This window comes from Trichomycterus rosablanca, chromosome 7 (assembly GCF_030014385.1).
Source record: "Trichomycterus rosablanca isolate fTriRos1 chromosome 7, fTriRos1.hap1, whole genome shotgun sequence".
In the NCBI taxonomy this organism is placed as follows: domain Eukaryota; kingdom Metazoa; phylum Chordata; class Actinopteri; order Siluriformes; family Trichomycteridae; genus Trichomycterus; species Trichomycterus rosablanca.
The window spans coordinates 30962539-30975477 of NC_085994.1; the positions used below are offsets into that span (position 1 = coordinate 30962539).

Consider the following 12939-nt stretch of genomic DNA (forward strand, 5'->3'; position numbering starts at 1 on the left):
GGAGTTTAGAATTTCGGCGCTGGTGCACTAGCGGAATATCCCGCTGCGCCACCTGGGTGCCTATTCTACTGTTTTAATGTAGGCTCTTGGTACACATGGTACATGGTTCTTGGTACAGATGACAAATTCTGTAGCAGATTAAAAACATGTATTCCAGATAAGAACATGTCATGCTTTTGGATGTCTTTAAACCTTAAAGCACTGTTGTAATCCCTGATGATAAAGCCAAACCTCCACTATGTCACCTAATGCTGATAGACCGATTAAAGCATGCGTGTGCGCATGTCCTTATATGAGCCTGCATGGCATGATAAGTAGCTTTATGTAAAGCTGCACGTGCTGGTTTGCTGCTGCATGAAAATACTGGAAAGCAAGTTTATAATGGAAAGGTCATTATATTAAGATTGATTATTAGGTAGACTAGCCACACTTTCATATTATACATGTGATTCTGATATTTGTTCTTATGACTTACATTGGACAGCACGGTGGCTCGTGGGTAGCACTGTCGCCTCACAGCAAGAAGGTCCCGGGTTTGATCCCCAGGTGGGGTGGTCCGGTTCCTTTCTGTGCGGAGTTTGCATGTTCTGCGCGAGTTTCCTCCTGGAGCTCCGGTTTCCTCCCACAGTCCAAAAACATGCAGTCAGGTTAATTGGAGACACTAAATTGCCCTATAGGTGAATGGGTGTGTGTGTATGTGTGTCTGCTCTGCAATGGACTGGCACCTCGTCCAGGGTGTTACTGTGTGCCTTGCACCCATTGAAAAGCTGGGATAGGCTCCAGAACCCCCCCTGCGACCCTAATTGGATAAGTGGTTAAGAAAGTGAGTGAGTGAATTACATTGTTATGAATTTCTGACAATACATATAATATCATGTAGTGTAGAGCCACATCTCTAAAACAAAAATCAGTTCTGTACTGAAGATATAGATAAATTGGATCAGTGCATCCCAACTTTGTAGACTGTAAGTAAAAAATAGATCCTAGAATTGCAAAAATGGCCACTGTTAGCCTGAAAGCATCCGTCAACAGCTCTACGCTTGGATTGTAAACATTAGAAAATAATTTGTATTTAACATTGAGTAGCAGGTGACTTAGGGCAAAAATGTTTGGCCACACTGGGTAAAAAAGTCACTCAACGGACTTGTAGTGGAAGCTCTAATGATTTTAGCATAAATTTCTATTAGGGAGGAACATCTTTGGTGAAGTTCTTTGTGAAATTGTCTTGTTATTTGTAGTATGCAGTGCTGTGAGACTAGTGCATCTATGGTGTGATTGTAAGGGGTAGACTGGGACAGTGTGACAGAAGATAAGCTGAAGAGGAAGACTTGGCTGTCACACTTTCACATAGCAACACAAATGCATAACTGTATTCAATCCTATCAACAGTCTTTCTGAAGCAAGAAATATTCTAATAATTATTAACCCTTCACATCTCCATTAGTGGTTCATCGTGGAAATGAGCACAGAGGCCTCTTAATCGCAACAATGTCACATTTAAACCAGGCAGCACGTTAGCAAGCAGCTTAATGTGTAGTCGCCGCTTTTTAGTGTTAAAAAAAACGAAACATCTGGGTGGGCGGCGCACATGGCTTACAAGTACATGCAGAGGAATTGCAGAATGATGACACAGAAAGCATAAATACAAGAAGAGACCAAAAATTTGCAGTCTTCCCATGTAAACATCTAGTCACCCTCCCCCATGAATCTAAAGACAAAATGCCACATGACGGTATTGACTCAGAAATGAATAACAGGGATCCCTTCATCATAATCACAGAAACATCTCTGTTCTTCCTCCTCTTCTTTCACTCATCTTCAGCCTTGTCATCCCTCGGTTCGATCAGAAGAGCAGGCTCTGCCTCTGAGATATGCTGTTCACTGAGACACACACAAGCAGAACAAAAGTGAGATGTAGTACATTTTCAGATGCTATATACAACAATAGACAAATCACTGGCCTAGAATAAGCAGAACACATGTCCAGGCTATTATTATTAGATTTTTTCTGTTGTTGCTTAGTGAAATTACAGTCTGGGAAGCGTTTTCACTTTGAAGGCCAAACGAAGAGGATGAGAAAGAGCTTCTTCCAACAAGCTATACAGGCCCCTTAACCAAAATAGAAGTCGGGGCTAAATTCATATACACCGATCAGCCATAACATTAAAACCACCTCCTTGTTTCTACACTCGCTGTCCATTTTATCAGCTCCACTTACCATATGGAAGCACTTTGTAGTTCTACAATTACTGACTGTAGTCCGTCTGTTTCTCTGCATGCTTTTAGCCCCGTTTCATGCTGATCAGGACCCCCACAGAGCAGGTATTATTTGGGTTGTGGGTCATTCTCAGCACTGCAGTGACAGTGACATGGTGGTGGTGTGTTAGTGTGTGTTGTGCTGGTATGAGTGGATCAGACACAGCAGTGCTGCAGAAGTTTTTAAACACATCACTGTCACTGCTGTACTGAGAATAGTCCACCAACCAAAAATATCCAGCCAACAGTGCCCCGTGACCACTGATGAAGGTCTCAAACAGCGATCGTCTCTGACTTTACATCTACAAGGTGGACCAACTACGTAGGAGTGTCTAATAGAGTGGACAGTGAGTGGACACGGTATTTAAAAACTCCAGCAGCACTGCTGTGTCTGATCCACTCATACCAGCACAACACACACTAACACACCACCACCACCATGTCACTGTCACTGCAGTGCTTAGAATGATCCACCACCCAAACAATACCTGCTCTGTGGGGGTCCTGACCATTGAAGAACAGTATGAAAGCAGGCTAAAGAGGTATGTAGAGAAACAGATGAACTACAGTCAGTAATTGTAGAACTACAAAGTGCTCCTTATATGGTAAGTGGAGCTGATAAAATGGACAGTGAGTGTAGAAACAAGGAGGTGGTGTTAATGTTATGGCTGATCAGTGTATGTGTGTGTGTGTGTGTGTATATACACGTCTACGTAAATAGATTTTTTCTTTGTCCAACTTTGAACTAATTAATAATGTGGCCGAGCAGTCAAAAAAGCATTTTACTGCCAGTTGTACTGTGTGACCATGTTAGTGACGAATAAACTTTGATTCAATTTGAACATCACTAGCATATTTTTTCCTGTCCATCAATAAGCTCCTTACTTGCTTTCCCAGCTACATGTAAACCTTATGTTTTCCTGTGCCAAGTAGTTCTTAAACTGAACCAGTGACACATGCTAGCCATGACTAAGAGCCACTTTATTACATGGCCACTCACTGGCCAACTAGCTTAAAATACATTTCAGCTGACGACCTAAAATTAAAGCTAAACTCGATTAGTGTTGGCTCATGTTCCTTCTCTATATAATCCCTTCTCAATTATCTATAAAAATCAACATTCAATGACCTTTGCCTAATCCAAACAACATCAGAGTTCTGGTTGTCACCAGCCATTGAGTTAAAAAAAAAACCCAAATTATTTCCTAGTAATATTACTTTGTTAAAGCATTTTGATTTTTGTCTCACTGTCTTCAAATTAAGTAACCTGTCATTTTAGTTTATGGAAAACATTACTTATATCTAATCTAATAACATGACATTAACATGTTGGCCTTGATTGCTGGTTTCTACTCATCATGCTTCTAAAGTTTGGCTGTCTGACAGTTAAGAAAGCAGTGGCAACACTTCTTGAACCCAAGGCTCAGAGGCATAACTGCCCACCTCTGCTACTGATCAGCTGTTGTTGATCAGTGATGACAATGAAGGAAGCTGGGTGTCGATTTAATTATACTGTAGGTATATATAAAAAGTCTACACCTGTGTCTCAGACTGCATACTACAGTACTACGTTGTATGCTACGTCAGAATACAACCATGGGGAATTTTTAACATATTTTTAAACATAAACAGCAGTTTGATACCATGACTATAGTGTAAATAATGGAAGGCCAATACAAAGTGTTGATGCATGCATATAATGTAATTAGTTGTTTACTTTTACATTTCGACACAGAAGGGATGTTTATAATGCAGTCTTTTCCCCCCAACAGTGCCAATACATAGATGTCATGATTATTTATAGGAATCATTAGCATTACATTTTCATAATCACAATGAACGATTTGTCTCTTCTGTGGACTCTGAAGTGACTCACTGGCCAATTTAAATAGGAACACCATACTAATACTTAAAAGGACTCCCTTTGCTCTTATTCTACCATGTCCAACAGGTGCTCTATTGGATTCATAGCCAATGACTGAGAAGGACACTCAAGTACACTGACCTTATTGTTCATCTTCATGAAACCATCTTGGGATGATTTAAGATTTGTGAATTAACACATCATGCTGGAAGTAGCCATTATAAAATGGATAAATTGTGGTCAGTAAAAATGACCTCTACCACCTGCATCTCTCAGCAAAATTCAACAGACCTTTAAATGTCCAATTTCGGTCAGCCTGTGCATACAGTAGACTCAGATTTATGTCCTTGGTTGATAAGAATTGAAGAAAATGTGGTCCTTTACTGGTGTAGTGCATTCACCTCAATGTTTCTATTTAGGCTGTACAGAAAGGTTTCATAACATCAAATTTTAGTTTGTACTGAAAGTAAAAAAACACTAACATGAACATGATTTAAACATAAAAGCAGGCTACTGTCATGTTCAGGCAATTAAAACATGTGACCGGACATGCACGTGTGTTTTCTGTTGTCAAATGGGCTAAGCTTTGGTGGAGCTTTGTCTATGCTTGTGTTTAAGACGAGACAAAAGCCATCAGCAAAGGACTACTAGAGAATACACCTAAAACAGAATATTTACTCAAATATATATTCATGCACTAATTCTAACCACACTATCTATGGTCTCTACAACAGAAAGCCTCATCCTGCCCGCTGATTCGTTTCGTCACAGCAGCAGCAGCAGCAGCGTGTCTTTCCACAAAAGGGCACATTAGCAAAACCCCTCTGCCCTCCTGTGCTACGGGATCATCGCTCACACTAATTAGTCTATAAAACATTTAAATGCTCATCCACGCTGCATTCTGAAAGCTTCCTTGACACCACAGGGGCAGTGGTACCAGAATGAGGGTAAATCAGAGCAAAACACTGCACTGAGCAGCAACATCAACAGCAACCTGGTCATTAACATACACAAGTGTGCATGTGTGTGTGGTGAATAATAACAGTGGCACAATGAATGACTGCCTTTGATGCCATTAAAGAGAGATAGAAGCTCTTGAGTAAGGAGCTGATGAATTGAAGAGCTCACTAATGGCTCGGCTCTGTCAAGTGAGTCACACTCGACTTGTTAATCTGTCATACATTATAATAATAATACACACATACACAGGGGGTGGACGGAATAATGAAATCATGTAACCACAATATACAAAGAAGCTAAAGACTGCAGCCAGACTGCCTCAGAACAGCCTTTTCTAAATGCTGTCATACAAATCCTAAATATTCTGTGGTTCTTTAAGGGATAAAAGGAAGTAAGAATCTACCTCAGTCTGCACTGCAGTACTTTCCATAACGAATCAACCAACTCTTGATATTAGGATATATTTCCCCCATAATCACTTTTAAAATAGTAAAAGCTGATTCATCGTATAATATTATTTTTTCAATTAATCAGGGAGTCCAGATTTGTGCCCCACATACTACGTCTTGCACATTTTGCATTATGTGTATTAGCTGTTCATACTAAATGCCAGTCCTGCTATGAATTTTAGTTTTGTGAGACTCACCATCATCATCGAATCTGTTTTAAAGATATTGTATTCCAGAACTTTGCGTATTTCAGAGTTCCTATTGCTGACGCCATTTGTCCATGTTTGTTTCCCTTAATATGTTAAACAAACAACAGCTTTTGAATATGTGCACCCTGCAGTTCTGGCACTCGCTAAATGGTCTCTTGGGAACTCTCTTGGGAACGCTGCCTTGTTTTTTGTTTTCAAAATCGAGCAAATTACAGCAATAAATGTCAGCTCATTTTAAGCATATGCATGCTGGTAAACAAACTAAAAGGACTAAAATTTCCCGCGGGGTCTGCAATTAAGCCACTGTAAATTAGCTCTCTTTTTTCAGCGTTTTTTTGTTGCATGCATCCAGGTTACAAAATTGTGGATGCTAGCTTTCAACATGCTTTAAATAACTAAGCATTTAAACTGTCATTTAACTGTCATTTGCAATTATTTGCATTCATATTACATACCTTAACATTTTAAGTGAACTAGCTACAGAGCTTATTCTTATCACGGCTAAAGCAGTGTGCTATTATTTGCCGTTATGAACGCTACTATTTTCGGCATTTAGCAGACGCTTTCATCCAAAGCGACTCACAGTACTGTGACAGTATACAGTCTAAGCAATTGAGGGTTAAAGGCCTTGCTTTAGGGGCCCAACAGTGGCAACCTGGCAGTGGTGGGTCTTGAACCAGCAACCTTTAGATTACTAGCCCAGTTCCTAAATCGCTAGGGTACTTTCCTTACAAATCAAGCATTGAATGTCAGCTCATTTCAAGCATATGAATGTTGGTAAACTAAAAGGACTAACTATAAATAATTAAGCATTTTAACTGTCATTTAACTGTTATTTGGAATTATTTGCATTCATATTACATACCTCAACACTGAACATGATCTAACTGCATTGCCTATTCTTATCGTGGCTTAAGCAGTATGCTATTATTTAGCGGTATGATTGGTACATTCATAATCAAACAAAAGCTGTGATACTAAGAAACAGGTTGGTGGACTGTCTGATAAGCTCAGCAATTTAAAATATAAAATAACTCCATAGTCTGTGTGTGTTTGTGTATGGAAAAGCCTCCATAAAATATACCGATTGTCATGCTGATGTAAACAGACTAGCAGGCAACATAAACGGGATAAAAATGAGGTCAGACACCCAAATGCAAATATCACAACAGTAGAGCAATTTAAGATGCAGTTCTTTAATGGCTGCCAGTGTAAAAAGGGGATTGTAGGAAAGACCATAGGGGCAGGGAACAACAAGTGCACAAGGGTAACTGCGAGTACCTAGGTTATCCCGGAACCTTAGGCATCTTTTCAAAAGCTCTGTAACACAATAGTAAAGCAGTACTACATAAGCACAAATACATTGTACATTAAGAGTCTAGCATATGGAGTTCAGGTGCATTTTAACTGCAGGAATCCTTCCATTGGAGAAAACAGTGCCTGTCCGTTTTTTATTTGTAACACTTTTTCTGGCTCCTCTTAAATTAACCCACTTAAATTTGATAATACAGGGGCCAACTATGTGCTAAGGCACATAGTTGTTTCACACTTCCTCTGGTATTACCATCAGCACAAAAACTATGCGCCACAAGCTTTACGGCATGGGATTTATTTTTGCAGTTTTTCCTATTTTCTCTCAATTTTAGCCATGTCCAATTTAACATTACAGACCCTGTCGAGTACATGACACCCGTGCTTTCTTCTCTGAGCCACAGCCACAGGCTGGTGACATTGAGAAGACTGTGGTCCCTGTGATGGACGGCAAGCACATAAGCTGTCAACTGAGTGCCCATACAATATTCTTTTTAAAGCTATAATATTAAAAACTTCCCAAACTGTATTTTGCTTATTTTGATGGCAGTCACATAAATAATTTGAGTTGACTGGCAACAAAATGAAATTGTAACTACGATTTACTGAGACCATGCTGAAAATAAGGTTTTATAATAAGAGTTGTTTTTTCTTTACTTGTGTAAAAGTGGATAAATGGTTCCAGATTAAGCACCAGAACCATGGCAATACAACAGAGTAACATAGAACAGAGGAAAAAAAACAAGAAAGCGGGACAAGTGTACTAAAGAAGGAAAGAAAACTAAAAGAACTAAAGCAGAGACCTAAATAAGTGCCAGACAACAGAGTGAGATGCTGAGCTCAGAGTATAGTTGACCTTGAATAAATGTAATAATGGATTGAGTGAAGAATAACAGTCTCCAGGGGGTGTCCGATTCTCCTCCATCAGCATCAGATCAAATTGAAGCAAAACTCAAAACCTCAGACCTACCTTCATACTAGCTATTACACAGAGAGAAATGACAGAATAGAAGAATGTAAGCAAAGGAGAAAGTAAATGAAGGGGAGAGAGATGTGAGTAGTGAGTGATTTACTAAGTGAATTCTGATGCAATACATAAATAAATAGGAAAAAAGTCAAGAATGCATTCAAAATAGTTTCAGTAAAGAAATAAGTTTGTCTCAATTTATTACATAAACAGTTATACAGTTAAATTACAGTTATGGTATTTAGCAGATTTTCAACTGGGCTCAGGTCTGGGCTCTGGTTGGGCCATTCCTTCATCTCTTCATCTTTTTAGCAGGGGCCTGAAGGTTCAGTGGCAATTGACTGATATTTGGAACTCAACCTTAACTAAAGTCCCAGTTCCAGCTCATAAAACAGTCCCAAAGCATAATGCTGCCACCACCATGCTTTTCTGTGGAGATGGTGTTCTTTTGGTGATGTACAGTATTGCTTTTGTGCCAAACATTTAGATTCATGACCAAAAAGTTCAACCTTGGTTACAACAGACCAGAATACATGTTTTTATATGCTCTTGGCAGACCTGATGTAGGTTTTTTGCCACCCTGTCCCACAGCCCAGACATATGATGATGAACAGTTTTTCTTTATCAGTTTTGGAGGGACACTGTTATGCTATATTTAATATTTTATTTACTTGATATATTTTTTTGTTTATGCATTTTCTCCCCTTTTTAGCGCGTCCAATTGCCCGATTGCATCATGCTTCCTCTCCACCAATGCCGATCCCTGCTCTGATTGAGGAAAACGAAGCTAACCCACGCCCCCTACGACATGTGGGCAGAATGCAGTATGCATCTCATCACCTACACTTTGACGAGTGCAGTGCAGCTCAGCACTGTGTACGGAGAGACACACCCTGAGAGCACTCTTTTCTCATCTCTGTGCAGGCACCATCAATCAGCCAGCAGAGGTCGTAATTGCACCAGTCATGGGAGAGAGACCCCATCCGGCTTAGTCCCGCCCATATCTGAACAACAGGCCAATCGTTGTTCATGTGGCTGCTCAGCCTTAGCCGGCAGGCAGAACTGAAATTTGATACAATAGCTGCAAAGTACAGTACATCCGGGTACTTCTCGCATACCTCTTTATTTATACTATGTATTCGGACATACTAACCGCTCTCGCGTACTCGTTTCGCGTACTATTGAGTATGGAAGTATGCGATTCCAGACGCAGCTAATGTATTCAAGATCCCAGCTCTGGTTCCAGCGTGTGTTTTACCACTGTTTTACTTGTTGAATAACATATGTACTGTGTTTCATGGCATATTTTTTTCCATTTTTATTTTTTAGGTTTATTTTTGGCTTCAAACATCAAAATGAAAGACCTCTACAATCACTGTAAAAATGCTAGTTGCTCAAAAAAACACTGTGTTTACACATACATCCAATGATCATGCTGCACACTACATAAATATCACTATGAAACACAAGTATGCTAATTCAAATAGCAAATCTTTACCATCATTATTATTTTAATAGAATAAAGTGACAGATGGTAATAAAGCATTTTACCTACCAGAATCAGGTATGGAGTTAGTCTTTATGCCGGGCTCCTTCTCCAGCTGAATGTCTTGAAGTGCAAATATGGATGTAGCTATGGGACAGTAACAGTACTGAGTGTTAACATTTATATACAGAGCATTTTATCGCATTGGTATCTAAAGCTGGGCGTCGTTGCCTTTATGTGCTTTACGAATGGTCCTATTTTACAAAGTGCTATTTTCATTTCATTAAAGTGCGCAACTAATGTTATTAGTAAGGACCCGATTTATTTGGTCTTTAACACTTATTTGGTTCTCAACATTTATCCTTGTAAAAATTTTCACAATGCATCAGACACAAGAACACAAGTATATAAAAAATAATTCCCCAGCATCAAACAATGAATCTCTTTTGTCAAACATAATAAAAGGTTTGTGTAAGACACTGTACTACAATCTCATGTGAAACATCAAGGTCTGGAACCTACCGCTCAGAATATTAAGAATAATTTCAACAACGCTTGAAACCTGGCTTACACAAAATCACTTGGGCCAGTACCAGTACCATCTGTACCAGTCAGTCCTAGAAATGAAAGTGTAGCCTTAGCAGTTTTTTCCTTTGAACTGTTCCTATATTAGGGCCCCCACAGCAGATAATTCTGGCTTGTATAGCTGAATTGTTACAGCTTTTTTTAAACCCCATATGGCATTTTTTACACAACCCTTCTTATTTTTATCCAGGCATGGGACCGGCACTGAGAGCTCACCAACAAGTGCACCTCCCAATGACTAGGCAGCCCCCACCACCACTCTCAGACATAGCAATCACATCTGTATAGACACCCTACTGCCCAATAGCACCACTTAGATTCAAATCCTGGATCTCAGCAGTAGTGGGCTATTGTGATTTAAATGACAAATTGAAATACAACATATCACAATGAACCAGCTCCTACTTTAAATCACTCTGTGTTTGAATGTGACTTTAATACATCTGAGATACAGTGTATCACAAAAGTGAGTACACCCCTCACATTTCTGCAGATATTTAAGTATATCTTTTCATGGGACAACACTGACAAAATGACACTTTGACACAATGAAAAGTAGTCTGTGTGCAGCTTATATAACAGTGTAAATTTATTCTTCCCTCAAAATAACTCAATATACAGCCATTAATGTCTAAACCACCGGCAACAAAAGTGAGTACACCCCTAAGAGACTACACCCCTAAATGTCCAAATTGAGCACTGCTTGTCATTTTCCCTCCAAAATGTCATTTGATTTGTTAGTGTTACTAGGTCTCAGGTGTGCATAGGGAGCAGGTGTGTTCAATTTAGTAGTACAGCTCTCACACTCTCTCATACTGGTCACTGAAAGTTCCAACATGGCACCTCATGGCAAAGAACTCTCTGAGGATCTTAAAAGACGAATTGTTGCGCTACATGAAGATGGCCAAGGCTACAAGAAGATTGCCAACACCCTGAAACTGAGCTGCAGCACAGTGGCAAAGATCATCCAGCGTTTTAAAAGAGCAGGGTCCACTCAGAACAGACCTCGCGTTGGTCGTCCAAAGAAGCTGAGTGCACGTGCTCAGCGTCACATCCAACTGCTGTCTTTGAAAGATAGGCGCAGGAGTGCTGTCAGCATTGCTGCAGAGATTGAAAAGGTGGGGGGTCAGCCTGTCAGTGCTCAGACCATACGCCGCACACTACATCAAATTGGTCTGCATGGCTGTCACCCCAGAAGGAAGCCTCTTCTGAAGTCTCTACACAAGAAAGCCCGCAAACAGTTTGCTGAAGACATGTCAACAAAGGACATGGATTACTGGAACCATGTCCTATGGTCTGATGAGACCAAGATTAATTTGTTTGGTTCAGATGGTCTCAAGCATGTGTGGCGGCAAGCCTACAGTCAAGCATGGTGGTGGGAATGCCATGGTCTGGGGCTGCATGAGTGCAGCAGGTGTTGGGGAGTTACATTTCATTGAGGGACACATGAACTCCAATATGTACTGTGAAATACTGAAGCAGAGCATGATCCCCTGCCTCTGGAAACTGGGTCGCAGGGCAGTGTTCCAGCATGATAATGACCCCAAACACACCTCTAAGACGACCACTGCTTTATTGAAGAGGCTGAGGGTAAAGGTGATGGACTGGCATGTCTCCAGACCTAAACCCAATAGAACATCTTTGGGGCATCCTCAAGCGGAAGGTGGAGGAGCGCAAAGTCTCGAATATCCGCCAGCTCCGTGATGTCATCATGGAGGAGTGGAAAAGCATTCCAGTGGCAACCTGTGAAGCTCTGGTAAACTCCATGCCCAGGAGAGTTAAGGCAGTTCTGGGAAATAATGGTGGCCACACAAAATATTGACACTTCAGGAACTTTCACTAAGGGGTGTACTCACTTTTGTTGCCGGTGGTTTAGACATTAATGGCTGTATATGGAGTTATTTTGAGGGAAGAATAAATTTACACTGTTATATAAGCTGCACACAGACTACTTTTCATTGTGTCATTTTGTCAGTGTTGTCCCATGAAAAGATATACTTAAATATCTGCAGAAATGTGAGGGGTGTACTCACTTTTGTGATACACTGTACACACACCGATAAATCACAGCCATATATTTAAGTCTCTTCTTTCAGTCCCATTCTAGGCAGTGTGTGTGTGTGTGTGTGTACAATCGATCAAACATCAAAACAAAGATCAAAGGGCTGAACAGAGGCTTAAGGAATGATGGCTGACCAAAAGCCTCTTATGCTCGAGTCATGACTGAAATACATCAAACTGCATAATACAGCAGCTAGAAATCAGAACCACTGAAGGGCAAAGCTACCTGCTGACATTCAAAATAATGCTAAAAACATGAATGAGCCTGTGTGTGTGAGTCCTGCCGCAAGAATTTAAATATGAGTTTAAATATGTTTGATTAGTTGTTTCCTCTGGCTATTAAAGAGAAATGAAGCGGTGACTTTGTAAAGCATGTGTCTATGTGTGCGTGTAATCATACAGGATCTGTGTAGTAATGTGTGTCTGATTTTTATTCTGTTTTATACGTAGGAGGTTTTTAGAAGGTTTTTGGAGTTTATCATTTTAAAGTATTGTTTTTTCCCCTAATTGTTAGCTTAACAGTTAAGGTACTGGACTATTGATCAGAGGGTTGCTGATTCAAGTCCCATCACCACTAAGTTGCCACTGTTGGGCGGATAAAAGCGTCTGCTAAATGTATAGAGTAAATATCAAACACATTTGCAACAATGGGAACACGACCCTGCACACTGTACTGTTCTACTGTTAGGCATCTTTTCGGTTTTATTTACCTAGCATGTGCAAGTGAAGCATAAACTCAACCACTTCATATAATATCATATAATAATCATACAATACAAATGACTCTTTGA

General features: G+C 40.1%; 1 protein-coding gene across 2 annotated transcripts in view; it reads right to left on the reverse strand.

The window, feature by feature from the left end:
• Positions 1-375: 375 nt before the first annotated feature.
• Positions 376-12939, reverse strand: part of cdk16 (cyclin dependent kinase 16) — an 82461-nt gene continuing 69897 nt past the window's right edge. The window contains exons 16-17 of one of the 2 annotated variants that reach the window (XM_062999220.1): positions 9572-9649; positions 376-1881 (exon numbers count right to left, since the gene is read on the reverse strand). In XM_062999220.1, coding sequence (XP_062855290.1) covers positions 1844-1881; positions 9572-9649 — 116 coding nt within the window. In that variant the 3' untranslated portion in view covers positions 376-1843. Of the gene's footprint in view, positions 1882-9563; positions 9650-12939 lie in introns of those variants that run through there. The other variant, XM_062999221.1, reaches the window with a different exon arrangement.